Source organism: Acartia tonsa, chromosome 8 (genome assembly GCF_053477335.1).
Source record: "Acartia tonsa isolate MP-2025a chromosome 8, ASM5347733v1, whole genome shotgun sequence".
Lineage (NCBI taxonomy): Eukaryota > Metazoa > Arthropoda > Copepoda > Calanoida > Acartiidae > Acartia > Acartia tonsa.
Genome location: NC_137267.1, coordinates 12440408 through 12465478, shown reverse-complemented (window position 1 = coordinate 12465478; position 25071 = coordinate 12440408). Strand labels below are relative to the sequence as shown.

Sequence of the window (25071 nt, the reverse complement as noted above, 5' to 3'; positions counted from 1 at the left end):
TATTCAGCCATTTTAAGTTAAAGCTTTGCTACAGTTGAACATAAGGTTCCAGGACAAACGCAGGAGTCCCAAACGTCGGAGTGGACAAACGCAGGAGTGTTAAAACATTAATTTTATTAAGTAATTCTATACAGATTAGGTTAGGTTAAGATATGAATGAACAAATAAGCCTCCGCAGGGGTTACGCATTTAAAAAACGTATAAGATGGTCTAAAATAGGTTTGGTTAGGTTAAGTGTCCACTCCGACGTTTATCCACTCCGACGTTTGGGACTCCTGCGTTTGTCGTAGGACCGAACATAATTGTATTAGATTAAAAATATAAGGTACTTAAAAATATTTATGTACCGTTTAAAAAAAATTAAATGTACTTAATTTGAAATATGTTAAAGTACAAATTAATGATGATATACCAAGTGAGTGAGGGGACAATGGATGGTAAATCTTTATTTTCAAAACAAATTATACTGGTTAGCATAAAATAAATCATGGACAAGTCAACAATCACCAAAATTTTCCTCCAATAATCTAATCTACTGAAAAAATAGTTAATTTTGTTTGTGATATCTTGAAAGAAATTGGTTTATTGTCCATTTTCTTATCCCTGAATACCTGGGTATCACTATCTATATAGATGAATGCCTACCTACCACAAAGATCTATCTGTAAGATAGGAATACCTCAGAGAGGGAGGAACATTGGACTGTAAATTACACTGGTACCCAAAGTTTTATAACTACTTTGAATTATTCGTTGGCTAAAAATTTTGGTTATGTTTATTAACCACTAACTGGTTGGTTCAACAGTAGTAGTTCCAATGCTTTTTAACTAATAATTTAACCTTGAGGTGATTTTGATTATTGTCATAGGGGAAATATATCAATCTATCGTCCATTGTCTTATCCCTTAATAATCCTGGGTATTCCTAGATTTATTGTTTTCAACAATTAAATACATATTATTTATGCCTAATTGAACATTTTTGTGATGTCTAAATTTTAGTTGATATTCCGAAGCCGCCCAAATCCGCCAAAAAAGGATCTGCCAATAAGAAAGGCAAAGGTAAGTAATGGTAAAGCGTAGCTATTCTATAACTAGGGTCTGTGCGTTTATGCGTTTGTTTGGTCACAACGTCATTTCAAGTCAGAAAAAGTTTTTTACATTTTTTCAAAACAATTAATAAAAAACTGTCATTGAAGTTAAAACTTTAAAAGTTCTTTGAACTGAGGGCAAGGCAGGATTTAAAACCTACAAATAAGATTTCATTGATTTGGGATACCAAACACCCAACAAATCACCTTTCCTTCTACTAATTATTATGATTTTTATTGATGATTCCTGCCAATATGATAGACTTTATACTGTTCGTTTTGTCTTTTTTGTAGTTTGTTAGTCTGTGTTGTGTATTTTTATACATTATTGTCCTTGTTTTTGTCTTTAGTAATTCTTTTTATAAAAATCAAAATAAGACAAATTATTAAAAAAATATTGTTTACTTCGATGCTGAATATAAACATAAAATTTCTTATATTTTTTTTATTAGTGATGTCGATTACATAATATTTCATAAAAGAAAGATTTTTGGTACATTATATATTTCATTGTCAGTACTTATTTGCACGTTTAAAATACATTTAATTTATACCTAGTAATGTCTTGTATAAAATTGCTCAAAACTTAACATGGCCTAAAATTACTTTGTTACTTTATATTACGCGTAGCCCTAGTCTCAAGGGGCTTTTTTAAGAAAAAAATATAGTCTAAAACCAAATAAAAACTTCCCAGTAAAGTGTAATCTTTTTAAACCAACCATTTTGAAAATTTTGCTTTGCAAAATAAAACCTCATTTAAATATAGATTTTTAAACCATTTTTCTAAATGGAGGAATGAAGCAACTTGCCTCCAAATTTCTTTAAGTAAATTCTGTAAATTTATTTTCATTATGTTTTGAAATTTATTAATATCCGATGGATTATAATTGGTTCTGAGTCATACTGAAAAATAATTTTTTGTGCCCTATTATAGACAATTTTCCAGGAATAATAAAATAAAGATCCTTGATTGTTATTACTTGTTAGTTGGCCTGGTGTGGGCCCTCAGGGCCAACTAAACTTTAATCTCATAACTTTTAATTTTTCTATCAGGTAATATGTCTTTAATATAATATTACCTTATATAGTTTATTCCATATGTATCCATTATAAGGTCTTTGAAATGGTGTAAAGATGTATTGTATGTCAGCTACTCTATAGCTAATTTTGTAATGTTAAGGACGTGGCAAAAATGATGACACTGAGGGAGAGGAGGAAGAGGAAGAGAGTGAGGACTCCAAAAAGAAGGTAAATACAGACAAACAGACAGATAGATAGACATACGGACAGACAGAAAGACAGATATACAGACTAACAAAGTATGGAAAATGATAATACTGAGAGAAGTCAGTGAGGTAAATACAGACAAACAGACTACTTGACTTACAGACAGACAGACATAAAAACAGACATACATACTGACAGAGAGACAGACAGCCGTATAGACAGACTTCAAAAGCATGAAAAATGATATCACAGAGGTGTAGAATGTAAATAGCATTGTAGACGGCCATACAGACAGACTACTAGACTTGCAGACAGACAGACTGACAAAAAAGACAAACAAAGAAATAGACAGACAGACAAAAAGACAGTAAAAAAACATACAATTTCTTCAAGAGACGATAGGAATATTTAAATATCATAACCGATAGACAAACAAACAAAATAGCTTTACTATATTTAAAAACTAGCGGCGGTTTCGCCCCTAGCCTCTTGAGGCTTTGCCCCTTGAGTTGATCAAAATATTTTGGCGAAATTCATAAAAGGACTAAGGAAATCTTCAGCAAAAAAAAATGGGGGGGATTTTTTTGTTTTTCGGGGGGGGGGGGTGTCCCACCCCCCAAGAAAATAGCCTAAAACCACCACAGGACCAGTAGGCACATTCCCTAAAGAGTAGAATCCGATCGGTTCAGTGGTTACCAAGATCTTAAGGGACGGACAGACAGACGGATAGACTTTGTATTATAGATAAGGGAAGGGATATGTTAAGAGCAAATCAAATTTTTAGCCTTGTATAAAGCTTGTATCAGGGTGCCAAGCTGCAGTACTCTACAGATAATAGATTTAAAACCCTAGATAGGCATGACACTAAATAATTCGTCAAATCTAAACAAAATGTTTTCTAGCAGACAAACATTTTTTATTACATTTAGTGAAAAAGGATTTATTCTATGAAATTCATCTTTTTATCTGACTTTTGTTTTGTAACATATTCTTCAATCACATAATACGAGGAAAGAAATTTTTATACGATAAAATTTATCCAACCAAAGCTTTAATTCCAAGAAATTCATCTGTCTATAGCTAAATCTAAATCTGTACACTTTTAAACTAATGAAATAGCCGATTTGTTCCTCCACTGTTTCCTATTGGCCCTTTCTACTTAGTATATATCTATATTTTCTATATTTATTCTGTAGAGGTATGAACAAGAATGTCCTGTGGCCAAAATTCAAATTTCCAGTCATAAATCATTTCCCTTATACCAGTGGGCATTCACGCCCACATATTATAACATATACATTGCGCTAATGGATTTATAATATACGTGGATATATTGTCCTTGTCGTTATTTCTAACATGGACCTCATTTATTGGTCAGTATGTTCATACAGTAGGAGGGGAGTTGATGGGGTAATGGGTGTATCGTTAATTTGGCCATCTGCAAGAATCACTTTATTAGAGTACATGAACATCTAGGTACAACATCCAAATAATGATAAATAGATTACTACGCTCAAGACGCATCAATGAACAAGGATGACCACATTCATAAGTAGCGAAGTACAATAATTGTAAATGGACCAACTCATAAAGTAAGTTATAAAGCAGTTATTCATGGTGTCAAAAAAAATGTATACCAAGATAGTAAAAAATAACAAAAGGTTTTTAAAAGTAAGTATTAGTCTTTCGTAGCATGACCAACATACCAATTTTATACTGAATTCTAATCAGTATAAGATATCTTCACAAAAATTCAGACGAACATCTTGAATAGCAGCCTAGAAGTAACGTTTCTTCTATAAGGTTTCTCACAGACAGTCGAGTGGACTTTTCGAATTTAGAGTACTAGAGCCTGCCAATTAGCCACTAAAAAGAGTGGTTATTAAATTATAAGAGCTACGAAAAGGGGAAGGGATAGTTTGCGCCATTTTTATAATTTGTGATTCTGTTATTTTGATAATATGATACATGGGTGAAATTTAACGCACACCTTCTCTACCAAACTAGACAAATTGTCTTCATATCCAGGGCGGAAGGGAACATTTGGAAATTACACTGGTACCCAACCCAGCGAAACTTTTAAAAAATGGCAGCATGCTACGTTGTTCGATATCTCAAATGATAGCTTATGAATTACCACCTAATTTTTTGGCGATAAACGTTGGAGGAAAATCGTCCTTTCAAGCAAAAGGTAGCATGCGAGTTCGCCATAGATATCTTAGTAAGTAGCACAATAGTAGCATAAATTAAAATAGCAAAAGAGAGAGAGAGAGAGAGAGAGCGAAATATCTTGCTGGGGAAGTTTTAAAGACACCGTCAGCTTATTTGTTGGCTTTAAAACTTTGAATCACGATTTGCTTTTCAAACTTTTCAACCATTCGTTTTGGTGTACAGAAGGAGTAATTTTGTTGGAATGAACATTAGGAATATCAAAGGTAGAATTTGACGGACAAAATTATTATTTGTTGTATCATCCCTGTGTCCCTGAAGCTGGATATACGCAGGATGATGGGTATTCATTTACACATATTATCACATAGGTATTGTGTTCAGTGGCGTGCATAGTTTTGACACCCCCCTTGGACTAAAATCAAAGGGGATGTAATACAGACAACAAGAGTAGCGTAATTTTATTATCAGGGGTTTAAATACACTCTCCTAGGTGGTCACTTCTATAAATTATTAACTTAAGCAAAGTAAAAAAAGCATCAATTTGAATGGTAAATGTCGCTCAAAGCGCGCAGTTTTTTTTACAGCCTCTAAATTTTAGAGAGGGTTGACTTTTTAACATGACTTGATTTTATTTTCGCCCAAAAGTGGCAGCAAATGATGAAAGGGAAGGGTTACTTTGAGCCGTTGTAATAATTTGCAGTTTTGATGATTTGACAATGCGGAAGTAAAGATACACCATACAGGATATTTCAGGATATCTCCACCTTTTTAAACTCTTATCTAACAAAAATAACAAACCAAGGAGGGAGGGGACATTGAACTAAAATTGTTGTGGTACCTAAAGTTTTATAAACACGCTCTCACATTCGTTAGCTTAAAATTTAGGATACTTATATTAGAACTTGATTGATTGGTTCAAACCAGCAGTGCACAATCTTTCCAACCAATAAATTTGGTTTATTATCATTATCTAACCATAAGATCATCTGACAAACATTCAGAAATCTTCATGGACGTTTTAAGGAAGCTACGACCCCAGAGGCCCCATAGGAGCACATGAGGTAGGGGGTTGACCCCGAACCCCTCAATTTTTGTTTTAGTTACAAAACAAAAAAGTAAAAAATATTTTTTAGGTTTATTTTTTTGGAGAGTTATTATTTAAATAGTTATAAACCCTTTCTGGACCTATGAGAAGCTTCTTGTAAAGGAGTAAAGGATTCTTCAGTTCCTACGAGATCCTACGGTACACATAGACAGGCAAACTCAATATCATCATGTTACCCTTATATAAGGACTATACTTTATTGTTCTTTTTTCATCCAAACTTGTCATTGCTCCGCTACAACAAATGGACAAAATTGTTCATGTTCATTAAAAAAGGAAAATGTGGAAGTACGTTTGGCATGCCAATAAAAAAAAAGTTTTTAATGTCTGATCATAAATCATATCATGAGTTGCATGTTTGATGTCCATCTATCCTTTTGTAAAAATAACAGGATGTATGTCTATCTGTGTGTACTGAAGGATCTTGATAACCACTGAACCGATATTGTCCAGAGAAAGTTTTTATTTGAGGGAGAGTACCGACACCCTCCCAAGAGAAATCGCCCCTAGAAAAAAATTACACCAACTAAAAGTTTTTAACACTTTTTCTTTTAAAAAAATAGAGTTAAGGATTGCCATCCCCCCTCTCCTTTAAGTTAGATGGCTCTAGACGCGTAGCCGCTAGTCTATCTTTCTAATTTTTTCTCTATAAAACTAATATTACCTGGAGATAGATAGAAAGACAGACAGGCAGCTATTTATGGGTCTGTCTATCTATTTTCATTCCTACCTATTTATCTATCTATCTATCTATCTATCTATCTATCTATATGTATCCAATGTATATTGCATGGCAATGATCTATTAATCATATTTTGTGTCCAAACATTTAACACTAAAGATTCCAATAAAAAGATGGGATTTCAAAACAGCAAAACTTAAATTAATTTAGTAGCTAATCTAGGAGAACCATATCAATTCAGCGGTTAACGAGATACTTCGAGACACACAGACAGCCAGACATACACACAGACAGATAGACATCATGTTAGTTTTATGTAAGAATAATGATAAACTAGTAATTGCTGTATTGTATGAAAATTCTATAAAAAGGGATTTTCTGGCTAAGATTAATATCTTTCCGATTATTTTTTCTCCTCACACCCAACAATAAAGAAGATTTTGTAGATGAATTTAAAAAAAAGAATGATTTTTATAGCCAAATTAAGCGCTTTAACACAAATGTCCTAGCTGAGCACTGGTAACCCGAAACCCTTATAAATTGAAAATTAGAGAGGGGGGCGGATGTTGTTTTCTTTTGTTTCTTTATCAATTACCCCAGGGGTTAGGCAAAGGATAAAACTAACCCCACTACCTTGTTTTCAATTATTTCCAAAATTGGGAGGGGGGGGGGGGGGGTTCAGTTCTCAACAGATATTATCGAATGTAAACTGACATATAAAAAAAATATTTGATTATTTAATTCTTGTTATTAAAATGTGTGTGCGAATGGGGCGTTTGTCCATATTTAGGTATGGAGACCGCTCTTCTATGAGTACTACTAAAACCTAATTTTAATGCAATACACATAGACATTCTCATCGTCGGTTCGCTTGTTTAGAATGCTTAACCCTCTATTCCCACAAGTATAATACGAATTTGGTTGAGCTGGTGGAAGCTCAACAAAAGACCCACGCGAAGTATTATGTTGCTTTAACCTAAGAATAAATGGTTGGTTTTGATATTCGATCAGAATCATATAAGTATATTAAGTACTAAGGAAGGAAAATGTTTTTATAAAGTGTATTTATATCACAAGTGCATAAGTTAAGTATGGAAATATTTACAGGATAAGTGTTAAAATTATAAGTAGAGTAGGACAGAAATGTGCCCTAAGTCCCAAGCAGTGAATTGTGCTAAGTGTTAGATTTCTAACATAAGGCCTGAGCTCAATTCATGCTAAGTACTAAGGGGCCTAAATTTAAACTACAATGCATGCCAAACAACTAAGTCATTACCTTTTAAAGCCAGAAAGAGAAGTTGATGGTAGGAGAGTTAGTAAATAACTGAATAAATTCAAGAGGTACATGCTATAACATTAGCTCTGGACCAGGATTTTAGTGTTTGTCTGTGCAATTAAATATCTGTGTGTTAATATGTGACGTAAATCAGGCATGGTTGTAGGCATACATATATGTACTAGTTGTTTATACGATTACATTAACTATAAACATAATATCTTTAATAAACATATACTATTAGCAAATCACATACAGATTACCATGAATAGGCTGTCGTTACCCGTATTTGGTGTCATATAGGTAGAGACAGGCCTATGAATGCATAAATTGATACAAATAATGCCTTGGGCCTAGCTAAAGTAATTGTGTCTTGCCCCTGAGTGCTACTAGTTAATTGCAGGGCACGTGTCAATCAAAGGTTCATAATATGATCTATAAAGTGTTGATTCTATATCAAGCATAGATAGATAGTTGTGGATGCGAAGCATTTCTGTAAAAGTCTCATATGTACGTTCAAAGAATTTGAAAATTGAGGATCGCATCTCCAATGGGGGTAAGTTGTTAAAAAAGAAAAAAGAGAAAAAGAAAAAGTTTAGTAGTCCCAGTATATAGGCATATATAATAAACTATAAATGTATTCCAAGCTAAGTTAAATACGCTTTTCATTAAGAAAGTATGATTTGCGTATTTTCATAGCTGGGTATACAAGATGATAAACCTCCCAAATAGAATACATTCTTTTCTTGAGGGGTTTAGTTTTATCTAACATTGTCACATCAATAAATGTTTTTGCGTTGGTTGTTCTGGATAGTTCAGCTTCTTCTGATGATGAACTAGGTGGTGAAGTGCTCTCGTTCGAAGTGTAGGTTGAGGTTGGGGGTGAGGTAGATATGTAGCCAAGGGCGTCCACTTGTGCTACCTCGTTTCCATTCTCGTCCAAGGTGATTGAGTGATTTTCCAGGTCATAGTAGAGTTGGTTGAGGTCATCGGTAGAGAGGGACAGTGTGCTGCTGGAGCTGGTGTCACTATCGGTCTCCACTCTACTATCTTCTCTGGTAGTCAGGGCTGTATTTAACAAGAAATTCCTGATGGTGATGGATAGGTTCTCTGAGAATCCATCGTACTCTGGTGTGGTGATGATGTTGTTGTTCTCGTCTATAGTGTCAAGGTGTTGACAGGAACACAACCGCAATCCGTCCAAGGTAGGGTGGTGGTAGGGCTCCAATACTCCATGATCATCTAGGTTATCTCCAGGCTGGTCCATGGTAGATCCTAAAAAGAGTTAGTGCGCGTGCTCCAACCGGTTCCTTGGGGTATCCTGGCTATGGTAATCTAAACAAAAGAAGTTTTAATAATCTTTTATTAATCCTTGTATCCCTGGGATATTCTAGAAATTCTTTCATTACAGATAGACCTATAATGGATTGGTTAGTTATCTCTATTTCTGTTAAATATAACTGTTTCCTGAATATAAACAATATTTTATATAAAAATGTATAAGTACAATTAGTATTTACATATCGTATTATTTTCTTTGGTTACATTACTCGTATGTATGTAAAAATATAAGATTTTACTAACAATAGTTGGTAACCCTTTGTTTGTATATTTTGTATATGTACATATGGTTTATACCATCGTTGGTATTAGCTGTATTTATGTTATTTTTAACATGAATAAATTTTAATCATTTTAAAGACTAATATCTTACATTACGTCGCTATCAAGTGTACCTTTTAAACTTAATATCTATAAAATATATCGTTCGACGTCCGTAATTAAATTTTACGTAACAGTAAGTTGTCAACCCTTTGTTTATGTTTGGGCGGTCAAAAGTGATAGGGGTTGGATTTGAGCGAGGTTATAAAAAGCTGGCGGCCCAGTAATTATGCTCATTTATATAATAATTGTCTTTGCGAGCGGAGCTTGCGTTCGAGTGTTTAATTTTACCGCTAAATTCCAAGAGAATTTATATAAAAGTGATAAAATATAGTAACCCGTTTGTTTTATATGAATGTTTTTATGTTATAGATTGTTGATATGCCCATTATTGCATTCGTTAGCCGCTATTTAAGACTCAAGAATCTTTTTTTTTTTGTCGATAAGGCCTTTATCACTGTGTTTTTAAACGAAAGTGGGTTAGAATCAATATGGGTACATCTTCAATATATGACAATTTTATTCTATATAATATTTGTAGTTTTGATAGGACATATCTGAGTCAGCAGGTAAATTGACGTACCTTGTTTTGTTTACGTTTTCCGTCTGCAAAAGTTAAATTCGTTCATCGTAAACAAAACTTATATTGACACAGATATGTTCCATCATTCTATTCGTTTTAACTTTTGATTACAGCGTTCCCTTTTTATAATCAAAACTTATTTGAGTCCTGATTCAAATCTTCTAAAACAATTTTACTATAGGTTTTAAAATAAGATTTTTCTTTTTACTTAATTCAATTATAATGACGCTAATTGATAGATTATTTACGTTACGAGTAACTCAACCATATTATAAAAAAAATATGGTCGCTTATAGAAATTATATTTAGCTAGCTTTATCGAAAGTGTTTTTAAAACATCAGTGAAGATACTCAGATTTAGCTAGTATATAAGTTTTTAATTGCTTAATACATCATAATGAATATGTCGTTGATAGCTCAGCGATAGCTATTTTTAAGCGTTGAATCGTGTAAAATTAATTACATATTCTTTAACTTAATTGAATCTAATAAAACAAAGTTTTAATGTTTGAATAGCTTAACGATAGCTATTTTCAAGCGTGGAATCATGTAAAATTAATTACATATTCTTTAATTTAAAGAATTTTACTTTTAGATGATAAATCAAAGTTTAATGGTTAGGAGGTTCAACCATAGTTGCTTAAAATACAAAAAAAAACATTCGTGTGTACAGTCTTTTTCATAAAATCAACTTTACTATATTGCCTTTCAGAATCACTAGTCCTCTATTTTAAATTTACATTCGCTCATAATGTATGTGCCTGACAGCCTGGACGCGCATCAGAATATTAAGGAAAGATTCGAGGAATCAATGAGGGCGGCTGCGGCCACTCTTGCCAATTCCTCGTTTCTTGAAAACTCCTTAGACGACTCGAGTTCAGTGTACAGCGACCAGTCTGGGATGCCAAGCCTTGCTGATGTCGATGACTATGGGGGTACAAGTACTGTAGAGTCCGAAAGGGATCAAGGGGAGATGTTTGGCAACGAGCATCTCTCACTGATGCTTAGTAGAACGATACAAATCATCTGGTCTCTCCTCAATTCGGTGATGCAGAACTCCTGCGGTGACATTGGTGACGATGTTGCCGGAGGTGATTCTGGGTCTGCCGAGTTGGGGAGAGACCAGAAGACGAGTCTGGACACCTTCAACATGGATGGCTTAATTAACATGTTGTTGGGTTTTGGCTTGTTTTCATGTGCTCTTATAGTGGTCTTCTTCGGCGCTGTAGGGCTTGAGACTCTTACACGTATTGACAACACCTCAGACAGGTCGCTGGCTCGCTGGATAAGAGATGTATGTACGCGCCTCCGAAACATAGGCGTCAGGACCATTGAGCTTCTCCACTGTAGTAACAGGACCAACAGGACTAGAGCTGGGGCTATGTCGCCAACTGCGGAGCCGTCGGACACCATGTATGAAGCCGCGTCCTCTGAGATTGATGATATTCTGTCGGATACACAGGTGAGTTTTCTTCTGTTGTATATTTCTTTTTTTTTGTTTTGTATAAATTTTTTCTAGCCACCCGATTTGTCTAATAAAGCATCATGTTGGGGCAGGGTTGTTCTGTCCTATTCTCACTTCCTCAACGTTGACTTTCGGCTCTTCCATATATATCGCTCACCGTTTGTCGTCGTTATATGTCGCCAGAGAAATCCGCTCGGTTACCGCAATTAAGTTGAGATACCAGTTAACATTTACTAAAATCTTAAGTAGCAACCTAATATTATTTCCCTCTGGGAAAGTTAAGAGTTTGCTCGTGCCGTACGTTTCTCATTGGGGTTTAAATGTTAGATCAAGACTTCAATGTTTTCCTTTTGTTTTAGGCTCCCTCTGCTAGTCCATCGACTCCAGCAGAAGTAAGGTCCAGAATTGGCCTGTTTGCCGTACACTGTTTGTCTGCCACTGAGGATCGGATTACTGGAAGAAATGTGCCTGTGGGCTTGGAAACCTCGACGGGAAGTCCTGGCTTCCGTCCGTTGATTGTTGATCAAACAGAGCGTTTACATGTAAGTATCCATGCTTTCGTTTTCTATTAATTTTCAGAAAGAGGCTGTATATGTGTACACGTATCTAGAGGTATTTGCAACTAAAATTCTTTTATTGGTAGAATATTAATCTTAAAATGTATGGTTGCATAAGCATTTTTGAACCGATCTAAGATTTTAATTCTAGTATAAAGTGGGTTGAATTGCTACCTAATCATATAGCTTTACAGGATTTTAGGCATCCTAGACTCGTTGTTGGCGCTGCGATTAAACTAATAAGATCTATTATATTTTAGGCGACCAACTCCATCCCCCTGGCACAGTTTTACACCAATATGGGGAGGTGTAATCGAGTCAGCTCTGAGAGGACAGCTGAGGGATCCAGCGACAGCTCTTCCTTGAGCTCTATTATGTGCTTAAGTCGCATTGAGTCTCCTTCTGCAGCTGATTTGTCTGTGGTAAGTTTGATAAGCTCTTATAATATTTCTTCGTTGCAAAAATTACGTAACTTAGACTAGGCTGTTTAGCTCAGATAGCTATGCTTTTAGACAATAACTTTACTTTAACTATGGTGTAATTTCTTCCTAATAGTTAATAGCAAGATTCTAGATAAAGTATTAGTAAAAATTGACTCATAAACATATATGGATTAACGTTGATAAATTTTCTTGTGAACATTTATTAACATGGTTGTCTAATAATGTCCCTTTTCTTAATTTTAGGATGCGGCCAGTTTAGTCCCACTGGTTGACGATATCGAGGACCCCGATCTCCCGCCAATTAGATTTAATGCGGTGACTGATGAGATCGAGTACCCCACTCCACTGCGGGTCCTCAGTTTAGAACGTTTGCGCCGCTCCATGCGTACTCCGACGCCTGCTATCTTGGAAGAGATAACATCAGCGGAGAGTAGCTTCAATTCAGCTACGCATTCCTCAGATAACAACAGGACAGAGGATTCCGGCGTCGAGGGAGTCCCTCGACGTCGGGGTCCCATGTTCCCTAAACGCACGCCGTGAAGTGGCGCTGTTAGCTTGGTTGAAACTATGACATACAAATTTTAAGACAATGACCAGTTTTAGACAACATGTGACTAAATTTACAGATTTTCTATTCTTATGTAACTAGTCAAAATAGTAATCACTATGAAGTAAAGACTTTTGTTATTAGACATTATGACTTTTTTATACTGTACAAAGCCAAACATTAATTTACACTTCTGCCATTATATTATGTATATATATGTTTAGTCTGTAAGGATATTTAGTATGTAAGGAAATGATTATAAGGTTGTATTTTCTTTATGCCCATAATTTAAAACTTCATTCAATTCTTAATTACTTTCTTCGTAAGCGAACTAATCCTTTTTCTTTCTCAATAGTATATTAACAACTGTAATTACAGCCTTATGTCACAGTTTATTCATTCTTGTTAGCTTGTAAGGGTCATGTATATATATAGATATTTAATCGAACTCGCAACTCAGTACCTTTTCTCTAAATTTCATTTATATCCATCCCTGTGCATTAATCGTGAATTTTAATTGTGCTGTGATATAGAGAGGACTTGTAAATAGCATATATATTTTTTTTTGTAACCAATATCTAAGTAGACCGAAAGACTGACGTTTAGACAAAATCATTTACATACACTTATTCAAGTATTTTTAAGAAAACTCATGTAAAGACTGTTTGTAACTCAAGTAATTAAAGTAATATCATTGATTGGATGATCTCATTAAGGAAGTTTTATTTAATTAGTAAGGCTTAGAATAAAAGGCGTTTCCCTTTTAAATTTCAATACAATAGTCATAAAGTTTAAAGTCTCAAGGTAAAATGTTCTTATGTCCCTTTAGATTTAAAACTAAGTCTTAATTCCAACAAGTAGAGCTAAATTTTTGGCTCACGTTGGCTTGTTGTTAGGCTATGTGCTTTTTTTATATGCGCAAATTCAACATTTAACGTTTGATTAATCGTATTAGCAATCTCGAAGTTTTATTATGTGCCAATATACAGCTTATGACCAAATTATATTAACTAAGATGTTAAATTGTCAGAAAACTTCTTACTATCATAATGTTTTTCCAATACTGTAAAAATAAAAATTTATGTTCTGTTTTCAAAATTGATTTAAATTTAAGTTTTCACCAAAGAAAAATATTTGTCAAAATTTTTTTTTATACCTTTCTAAAGATTATTTACTTTTGTTTAAATAAATATAGCAATTTTAAGTAGCGTATACACTGTTATTTACTGATTTAGTATTTGTTGGGTACAACTCCCGTTTACGTAGCTACTCTATAAGTATTATTGTCTGTTCCTTAATTTAGTTAGATACATAATTAAAGTTTATTTTTGCAAGGTGCTTAGTTTAGCTTACATTCACTTGGTTTATGATAACTTGTATAAATAACAAACTTTCTTGTTATGTTCTTTTTGATATCTCTACTATGATTTATGCGATTAATTTCCTATCGTTTTCAATAATTACATAGAGATATATGAGAATATAAGTATTTTACATCAATACACATATGTACAAGAGGTTTTATCATATGCAAAACTTTTATATCGTTAGGATACGTCCGTACGTCTTTGTTTAGAAATCAGATTATAAGAATCAGTTGTAATCTAGTTTACTCTTCGTGGATAGTGGGGAGAGTACAATGTCCAGAAATAAGAAGGACTGTGTCTCTCAGATTCTCTATTTGGCGTGCTACTGCCCGTAATTCGTCTGTTATAGTCTGTCGGTTTCTATACTCTTGCTGTCTATACCGTATAACCAAACGGTTGTATGCGTCTCTATAAGTGTTTCTAAGTATACGACAGTGCAAGTATCGTACAATACGACTAGGTTGGCTGATTCCACAACTAATTTTAAACGCTAACATTTCTTTAATCATCGTAAGCAAGTTATAACAATATTCTACTAGGTTTGCGAAGGTCTCATGTAGAACCCGTTGTGATCTAGGCATAGGCTTTCGGAATCTAGTTTGCATTTTATAACTTTTGTAAAATATTCTGTTAAGACTTACGTGTTATGTGATAACTGTAGTACTTCACAAGGTTGGTGATTTCCTCACTTGTGGATATGTTATAGTAAACTGACTCAATTTCAGGGTAAAATTTAAGTTATCGTTATTGTTTACTACTACTAAAATTCTGAGTGGGCGTTTCCTGTCCGAAGTTATAATTAAAGTTTTTGACATATTTTTTTTGTATGTAGAGTGGTTATAGTTTCTAATAACTAATCAACTCATCATAATTCAAGGCGTATATATATAGGTTGCCTATTAGTACTGCTATGTTTGTATACTTTGTACAATTTGTATTAAATGTTTTAAATAGTTTTTGTGTATATTTTAGGGTGCGTATTTAACATTTGTAACATTCGTATTTTTGTACAACCTGTATCAATCGTTTGACTCTGTTTGCCTATACAGAATCAAAACTTCTTATATGCAATTTTTTTTATGTAAGTGTTTTTGAAGGGATCGACTCCTTAGTCGACGTATATTGCATATAGTTGGTCTCCCCTGCTGAAGTGAAAAGATGTATATTTTACCACTGGATATATAACCTTGAGTGGGAAAATTTACATGAATATGATAACTTAGTTATCAGATTAGAATAACATATTATCATATTGTTCACAAGTTTACAGGGTAAATGGAAATGTAAATTATGGTTGTGAACTTGTGCCATTCCGAAATCTGACATGTCTATCATTTATTTTCCTAAGTCGTCGACCTCCGGTAATAAATACGGAATCGAGTGTCATGTCCTCGTCGGCACTTGAGTCCTCTATGTCCGAATCAGAATCTAATGGTTTCTTATTTTGTGACGCTTCTTTTCGTGTTTCTAAGGGTGAGTGTGCGCGTATTCCTGGTTGTGGATCTTTTGAATTAACCGGAAATATAAGCGGAAGTGTGTCATTTTTAACTAATGTGGCTATCTCTTGATTTGTGAGTTTATTATAAGGCTTTGTGATAATATCCCTTATTTCCTCTGGGAGGGTGTCAAAATGTTCGTCAATTGGCTTGAACTTTTTGATTTCGTTGAAAGAGTATTTAAATATTTCAGTCTTTTTGTCAGAAATTCTTTCAAGCGTGCAACTGTTAGGGCTTACATCTAAAACTCTATAGGGTGAAATATGATAGATAGGTCTAAGATTGGGGTTAACACCAGGTGTAATAGTGTTATTTCTAACCAAGACAAGATCTCCTATATCAAATTGTTTGTGTATGCGGGTTTTGTTAATATACTTTAGTCTTGCCTCCCTTCCCTTTTCAATAGCTTTTGCTGAAATGTCCAAGTTTTCTTGTATACCGTCTGAGAGGTCTTGCACATAAGCTTCTGTGCGTGCTATTTCAGGGTGATATTCATCCGGTTTTATTGCTCCAAAGAACAATTTAGACAGGGAGCTACGTGTCCCGAATAATAATTCCATGGGTGAAAATCCAGTTTTTGGTATTTTAGTGCAATTATATTGTCGGACTATTAGCGGTAGTAGATATACCCATGAGGTTTTTGAGTCTTGCGCCAAAATTTTAATGATTGGCCATTTTATTACTTTGTTGCTAGCTTCCACCAATCCTTTAGAGGGTGAAAAGTACGCAGTAGAATACAAAACTCGGATGCCAATAGAAGCAAAGAATATTAAATTTTGCTTTTCTAAAAATGATTTTGCATTGTCGCACAATATTTGTCTGGGGGAGAAATTAGGATAGAAATAAAACATGAATTTGTTTATAAATTCACGGGATGTGAGTGATTTCATGGGATATGCAAGAATCATTCCTGTTAGTTGGCAGACTATAGTGAGGATATGATTATAACTACGATATGGGGGCAAGGATTGTATATAGTCAATACTTACACATTCAAAAGGTCTTGAAATTGTACTATAAGTTCCTACTTGTTCTAGTTTTGTAGATGAATTTTGAAGTTGACAATTTAAACAAGATCTAGTGTAATTTCTAACATATTTCTTAAGGTTAGGGTGGAAGAAATTTTGCATATTCAAAAGCATTTTAATTTCTCCACTATGTACTAACAAAAGATGAGTATAGCATACTAATACTGGTAATAGTTTGGTTGGGAGATAAACCTTTAAATCTCCTTTTATTTTTGTAAACAGAATTGTGTCTTTAAGTTCGTAATTCTGTCTTTTATAAGTGTAGGTGTTTGATTTAGAGGTTAGACAACGTGTGTAGATATCAGAGTATTCCTCTTTTTGGTTTGCAATTATATTTTCTATGCTAATCCTTTCTTTTAGGATTTCCAAAGGTCTTAGTACTTTGCCTATAACTCTATGTTCTGCGGCAAGTGAATTTATGGTGATTTTGGGTTTTTGTTGCTTTGGCTGTGGGGGTTGTTCATCATAACCCAAATAGTCGGGGTTATCCATAATGAACTGTGTCCATTCTTCAATAGTCCAAACTTTATATTGGGGTAAGTTATCTTCAAACCCAGATTTAACAAATTTAGGTAGGGCTACTTTTTTAATGCTTGGAAGAGTAGCCTTATATGCCCTAGTTAAGAAATCTGCCAAATTGTCTTCTCCTCTTAAGAAGGACATTGTTAGCTTCGGTATTAGAGTTAACAGAGTGGTATTCCACCTTTTCAACTTATTAACGGCTGTTAATGCTTTAGGATTGAAGAGATAGTAAGCACACTTTGCGTCTGTTAACAAAGTACATTCACAGCTTGGACCTATTAGAGTTCTAAACGAGTTTGCTGCATAAATAATTCCTAGGATTTCAATGTCTATGATATGTAATCTTGACTCAGCAACGGTAATTTTCTTTGAGGTATATGCGATAATTTCAAACATAGAGGCTAAAGATTTTAAATTAAAGCTATTGGTTGATGAGACCATTGCGGGTCTTACTATGTGTTGCTCTTTGTGTCCATATAGTAAAAATACAAAAGGGGGTTTTGTTTTGTCTGAACATTGTTGAGTGACAGGTTTGGCACCCTCTATATTTGTGATAACTATCACAGGACGGTACATAGCTACACTAAGAGCTTCAAATATGAGTTGTTGCGGATCTAGATATACATATCCATGCTCTAGTTTGCGAATAAATTCTAAGAATTTATCCCTATCATTATTAAATACAAATTGAATATACTTTTGTCTCAACATCGTAGAACGTATAATTTTTGATGCTCTTTGCAGGATAGTGGTCAAAGGTGTTTGAACTTTATTTAGTTCTAGAAGCAATTGTAAAGATATCCCGAGACTATTGTGTACAGTGTCTTCAGGATAGCCCAAAGTTTTACTAGCCAAATATTCGAACTCAGGTGGTCCATCTTCAGACATACGCTTCGCATAATCCTTAATGTTTTCACCTTCATTCTGCAAAGGTAGGGGTAAAATTGGTAACCTATTATCATAAATAACATGGTGTACAGGGTCATCGAAGTTTAGCCCAGGGGGTAGGGTTTTAGCCTGTAATTCTGGTGTCACTATTTGCGCTAAGACTGCCGAATATGAGCCAGTTGAGGTGCCGGCTGCGTCTGATAAGATAATCTTAGGTGCCGATAAGTTAACTAATTTGCTAAAAATTGGTCCTGAAGCTAAAGCTTTCTTAATGTCTTCGAATGCTTGTCTTTGTTCTGGAGTTGGGACAAAAGTTTTACCTATTCTAGTAGAAGTAAGTGAAGTTAGAATATGTGTAGGAGCCATAATATCGAATCTTAAATGTTTATGCATACTTTGTAGTACTCCCATAAAAGATCTCATTATAGTAATATCAGTAGGCATGGGAATATTTAGAAGTTTTTGTACTCGCCTTTGATCTACACAGCAATAATTATGTGAAATGAAGAACCCAAAGAAATTTACCCTACTTTTAAAAAGTTGTGATTTCTTTAAACTAATCTTTCCTTTATGCGTGTGTATCCTCCCCATAACTTTCTTCAAAATCTTAAAATGTATATTCAAGGATTCTGATCTAGTTTTAGCTAGTTCAGTTGAGACAATGAAATCATCGTAAATGTGTTGGACTTCTGGGATAGGTGAGTATACCATCTTGGCTAAATCACCGTCCATTACAACATTACCATTATCATCATAAACCAATTCCCAGTGTAATATCTTTTCCATAAAGCGTGATAGACTTTCAGGTGAAGTCTTAATGCCAGTTGGTAAGGATGCGTGTCTAAAAGCTCCTAATGGGGTTGCAAACAATGTTAGGTCTCTGCAAGAAGGTTCTAGCGTTATACTATGAAAGGCGTTAGCCATGTCACTACTACTATGCACAAATTTATCTCTTAGTGACTGAATCAAATTTTCTGCTGTGGGTAGCAGTGCAGGTTCAGACTGCAGACAAGGATTCAATTGTTGAAAATTTACAATTAAACGAGGACAGCTCCCCTGATCCGACTTTGGAATCAGATATGCTGGGCTTGCATAGTTGTTATAGGAATCCCCATCCAAATTAGCTCTTTCAATGGTGCCGTTCTTTAACAAAAACTCTAAGATAGATTGCATTTGCATTTTCTCTACGGGTGATAAATAATATAATTTCTTATGCTGGGGTAAAGTTTGACCAGGTTTTAGTCTAATTGTATAATTGCCTAGATATTTACTCATGTTACCTCTATCAGTAGAATGTGTAGATATGATATCAGGGTAAGATTTTAGGAATATGTCTTCTATATAATGTCTTACCTCTGGTGGATAGTCTGACAGCACCACAAGATCCTCTGGTTTAACAAACTGATCCTTAGGCACACTGTAGCCAGTAGGTTCTGTTACGTAGTCCATGAGGTTATCAGATTCAGCTATATGTTTTAAGCCAAGTTCAATAACGTCATCACTATTTTCAAAAAGCTTATTCTTTTCAGGATCTGGTGTAGTTAGAATTTCATCAATATTAGATCGGTAATCAGATAAGGCTACTCCTGGTACTGGAGTGTCATTGTTTATAGCTGTAGGATTCGGTATATATCCATCAGCTAAAGGGAAAGATCGTTCTACCAGATTGATGGCGCTGTATTTTGGTAGCTATAAGAGTTGGACTGAATTGTTTCTGGTGTCTAGTGAGATCTGATTGATGGCTGGAGCCGTAGCTTTCTCTGCGTGTTGTTCCAGGGCTTGTACAATCTCATCTAGCTCAGTTGTCACAGATACATTGTGTAGGAATGATTGTGTGAAATCAAAGTCTGTAGTGATTTCCTTGACTACAAATTGGTTGCTGGGTTCCAAGTATCCGGTGATAACAGTGTTAGTGATTGCATGTTCAGTGACATTTGTTATCATTGCTCTTCCACTAAGTTGTCCTCGGTTGTTGACAGTCAGTTGCGTTTGTCCAGGCTGAATTTTGATTCCTCCATTTCTATCATTAGCAATGTGGTCATCGCTGAGAATGACTTTTGTTCCAGGAGCTAAGTTGAAGAAATGGTTGATGTTCATTTCTATAGTCTGAGTTTCATTAGGTTCAATTTTGTCTATTGTTCCTGTGCAGAGTTGTAACTCATAATCAGAACAGAACAGGCTATCTAGTACTCTCCCAGGATGGAACATAGAGTATAGATATGGTGCTGGCGGGTGATTATCCGCAACGAAAGTCAACCCTAATTGGAGATCTCTAATGCCGTTCATTCCAATGATCATAGGTGTGACATTCTTGTGTTCCTCAGGTACAATCATAAATGGTACTGGTCTATAGATGCCTGAGAATTGTGTGAGACGAATCATGAGAGTTATCTCTCCAGCTACTGGGATTTTGTGTCCAGAATAGCTGACAAGAACCATGTCACTCTTTTCTAGATGGTTCTTAACCTCATTTATGTTGTACTCCAAATAACATACCAAAATAGCTGGTTGACATGATATTTCTGTCTGCTGCTGAGTCAAACAAAGCTGTCATGTATACATCGTAGTTTCCATTTGACATACAGCCGGAACAGTTCAGGTACATTTTCCTATTTTCATCCATGATAGCTGCAGAACTATCTACCGCTAAAATCTTGGGGTCATTAGGATCCATTCGAACGGTGATAGCATTAACCCTACTTGTTCTGCCACGCTCTTTGGATTGTCCATTGACTTTGGCGTCAACCCATTCTTCATATGCCTGTTTAAACACACCACCAGGTCTTACTTTACCACTATGGTACAGTTCCATCATTGCTGGTCGTCCAGGGCATAGGTGTTGCGCGTGGTATAGGTCTTTGCCATACTTCTTGTGACAGCTTGGGCAGTATCCGGATGTTAGTGCTGTTTGATATTGTCGTCCTTGGTCATCGCACAGTAGTCTGCATCCATCTGATATTTTGTGGGAATTTTGACCACATGCACCGCAGTAGCGCTTATTGGATGTACCATAGGAGATATGATAATCTTGTTTGGTGTTCTTTTGTGGTTGTCTATCTCTATTATCCCTGTTTTCTCTGTTGTAGGTTTTAGGATAGGCTGGTTTAGCAGTAACTTCTCTAACTGTTGGCCTTTTATAATAGCTTGACGTAGCGGCAATTTTAGCAGGCTGTTTGTCTCTGTTCATTCTTGTATCCCTGTCATGTGAGTAGTTGGTGTTGTTTGTCTTTTTATGAAGCGATAAGTCTCCATTGTAACTGGCCGATACACCATTCTGCTGTAGGTCCAGATCTAGATCTTCAGTTCTAGGATACATGGAAGCGGTCAACTCATGATATGTAGGGGATCTTCCAAGATCATGTGTGAGATTGTGATGGTTTTCAGATGCTATATTGCGGCTATTTGTTGGTAAGCTACGTTTGAGTGCCTCCACTGCAGTTATGTTGAATACATTCTGTCTTTCCTTCTTGTCTGTATAATGAACAGCGGCTCTGCTGGCAAGATTCTGAATTGTACTGACAAGCTTAGGGAATGACATGGCTTTGGTTCCCTTAAAGGCTATCAGCTTAGCTTGAGCTTCCTGTGGGCTGATGAGTATATCATACTGTAGCAGTAAGCTATTGTAGACACTTTCAATAGATAGTCCAAGATTGAAACTCTGCTGGATAGTAGTATATGCTTCGCCAGTTGTGGTTCTAAGCATAAAGGTTTCAAATTCTGATCTTGAGAGGTTACATAACTCCTGAGCAGTGTTCATCTCTGATAGGTAATCAGTAATGTAGGGTGGTTTACCATCTCCTTTGAAGCAATGCTTGAGAGGGAAGGTTCCATTGGCTAACTTAAGCTTTTGATCGTTGCTTAGGGTGCTCTTACTTGCATAGCTGCTTGGTGGTTTAATTCCAGTTTGGTTGGTGAAGTTACTGAAGTGTCGTTGAGTGCGTTTGTCATTCTCCACTTGTACAATACGCTGGGCTTCTAACTCAACTTCACGTCTTTGTTCCTCTTTGTATTCCCTCATACTCTGTGTGTAGTTGGTACAGAAGTTCCTCATCATTTCTGAGTCCACACGTAGGTTGGGGTTACAAAGTCTTATTGTATCCAGGAATTGTGGGAACAGGAAATTTCCCAGAGGATCTGCTAGTGTTGCTCTAACATATCGATCTCTGATCAGTGCGTCTGGTGAGTCCTCTCGCATGGGTATGGATCTTACAGATTCCCTGTCTGGTTCTGGCGTCTTGGTTCTCTCACCATTCTGTTCTGGTTCCTCCTGGTTGGGCATTGGTTCCTCTCTTCGTGTATCATCTCCTGCAGAAGCTGCATCAGCTGACGGAGTTCTTCTTCCAGGCGTCGTCGAGCGTCCTCGACGTGGCGTGTTCGCCTTTTCAGCGTTGTCATCTTTCTTACTTTTATTAAATAATGGCATTACAGCTAGCTTAAAGCTTTTAAACTTTCTATGAGTTCTTTAAAGAAGCTTATGAGATGTTGTACTATTTTAGGATTTAAATAGCAGAGGTACAAGAAGAAACCGACTAATGCGCTTAACGTTAAAACAATCAGGAATTGTTTACAATAACAAATTTTTCTTTTAAAATTGTTAAATATAGATGAGTATGTATTGTCTACTTCACCTACAGTTGTTTCTACGTCGTGAATGCTTGCGTGTGAGCTTGGAATCTTATTCTGGAGTGTGCGCTAATGCACTCTTATCCTTAATTAAGCTCAACTGTAGAAACACTTTTACTTAGATTTATTCTATATTTGCTTACAAAGCTAATGTGGGTTAGTTAGCTATACAAATTAGCTATAAGGTTAGATAGAATGTTAAAGTTTGCAGCGAAGTTAATTTGGGTATGCTAATATACTATCACAAATTAACTGTTATTTGCTTAGGCGTCGACTTTTCCTAGCAAATGTTATTGTTGAGAAAAACAGCAATTTATAATCCTTGTTGAATTCTTACTTCACTCTAAGGATATGTGGCTTACAATCTGCTTATTCCTGTAAGGCTTTATGAATATAACTTACTAAGGTTCACTCCCAAAGGATCGTCTATATTCTAATAGTATTGCAACTGTTTTGCCTGAATATCAAAGATCTCGCACCCAATACTTATAGTTGTATTAGGGTATGCCTACCAATCCTATTAAGTATTATTCGCGAATTATTACGGGGCTTCACTTGTGATTTCAATCCTTATAACTATATTATTGAGACTCAATTTAGATTATCCTATATATATGAATATAATCAGTTTGTTTTCAAGGTTATTATAGACCGGATGTGCTCTACTTAATTAGTGAGAACACAATATTCTATGTGTCTTACTGAAGTGTGATATCCTACGCAAGGTGATCAATCTATACGCTGGAAGTTGTCAATCAAACTCTTTAAAGTAGACTACAAGGTTGGTGTTATTGCTTGGTCAAATATTATTGAAAATCAAATTAGCTGAATTAGTGCACTTTTTTTTCTAAAAAGGTAACAATTTTAGATTATAACGATTATGAACTATATGTACACACTTTATTTTACTTGGTTATAGATTTTATACTAATAATCCTAAGTAAAATTAAATTTTCTCAATGGTATAAAAGAAAATATTCTTTCTTTGTTTTAATCCGGATGTTTTATAAAGACAGTAGAGTACTTCCAATATTACTTGCTACTTCTTTTAGAGACGTCCCAAGACTCCCAAGATAGGCTGCTGCAACCTTTTGCTGCGTTTGGTTACTAGAACTTTGTCTCTTATAAGTGTGCTTTTTAAATTACATATAGGGCTTAGGTTGTTGACTATACTTTTAAATCACTAATATTCACTATCACTAATGATTGATGGTTTATAACTCTTCTCAAGTTGTCTGTTGAATTCTGGCGGCACATGAAATAGAAATTTTAGCATTAGCAAAGCAAGTAAAAATTTAGTTTTCATGTCCTACTTATTGTTGAGTGAACTGTTTATTGTATTTATGTTTATGTTTGTAAGGAACATACAAACAAAAGAAAATTTTCTAAGTTAAGATTGAATTAAAAACTTTCTAAGTCAAAATAAAATAGAATCACTCTAAGTCCAAAGTTGGAAAATTTTGACTAAGTCCAAAAAGTTTCTAATGAAATTATTCTAAGTACAAAATCAATAAATTTTGGCTTAGGAAAAAAAATCAAAAATTATCTTAAGTACAAAAAGTTAGCAAATTTTGACTAAGTCAAAAAAAATTTTCTTATTGAAATTATACTAAGTACAAAATTAGTGAATTTTGACTAAGTCCAAAATCTTTCAATGAAATCATGCTAAGTACAAAAATAGTGGAATTTTCTTGAGACAAAAGAAATAGAATTACTCTAAGTCCAGACGTGGAATATTTTGTCCGAGATGAAATTTCCTAACAGTTCATTCACAAAGCTACTTTAGATATTGCCTATAAGTCAAAAGAAATAGAATCACTCTAAGTCCACTATTGGAATATTTTGACTAAATGCAAATCTCGCTAAGTTAAGGATTTTAAAATTATAAAGTATTAGAGTGTTAGAATTATCCTTCACCAAAAGAAGTAGAATCTCTCTAAGTCCATAATTGGAATATTTTGGCTAAGACAAAAATACTCTAAGACAAAATTTTCTTTTAAGTGTGGAAAATGAAATTTGTTAATCTAGTTGGAAGAATCGTAATTATTACAAGTCCGAATTTTGGTAAATTTCCAACCAAGTTCCCAATTTCATAAAAATTACTATAAGTCCAGAAATTCGAGATTCTCTCTGTAACAAAAGAAATAGAAACGGTGCTAAGTCCAAAAGTGGAATATTTTGCTCAGAGTCTCAGGAAATCTCTGGAGTTATTTCTCTGATTGCATACAGCAATTTGTCTATACTTATATCATTCCAACCGATCGATGTTGAGAATATCTTTGAGACTTTGAAATATTTTGTTTAACTCAAAATTTTAGAGGCGATAGTTATTTTGATAC

General features: G+C 34.9%; 1 protein-coding gene across 4 annotated transcripts in view; it reads left to right on the top strand.

Annotated features, from left to right (window-relative positions):
- The window catches only part of LOC145325997 (dynein intermediate chain 2, ciliary-like), a 108890-nt gene that overhangs the window by 16778 nt on the left and 67041 nt on the right, over positions 1 to 25071 (top strand). For all 4 annotated transcript variants that reach the window (XM_080169061.1, XM_080169060.1, XM_080169058.1 and 1 more), the window contains 2 exons: positions 1002 to 1061; positions 2271 to 2338. In XM_080169061.1, the coding sequence (XP_080025187.1) occupies positions 1002 to 1061; positions 2271 to 2338 (128 nt within the window). The remainder of the gene's footprint in view (positions 1 to 1001; positions 1062 to 2270; positions 2339 to 25071) is intronic.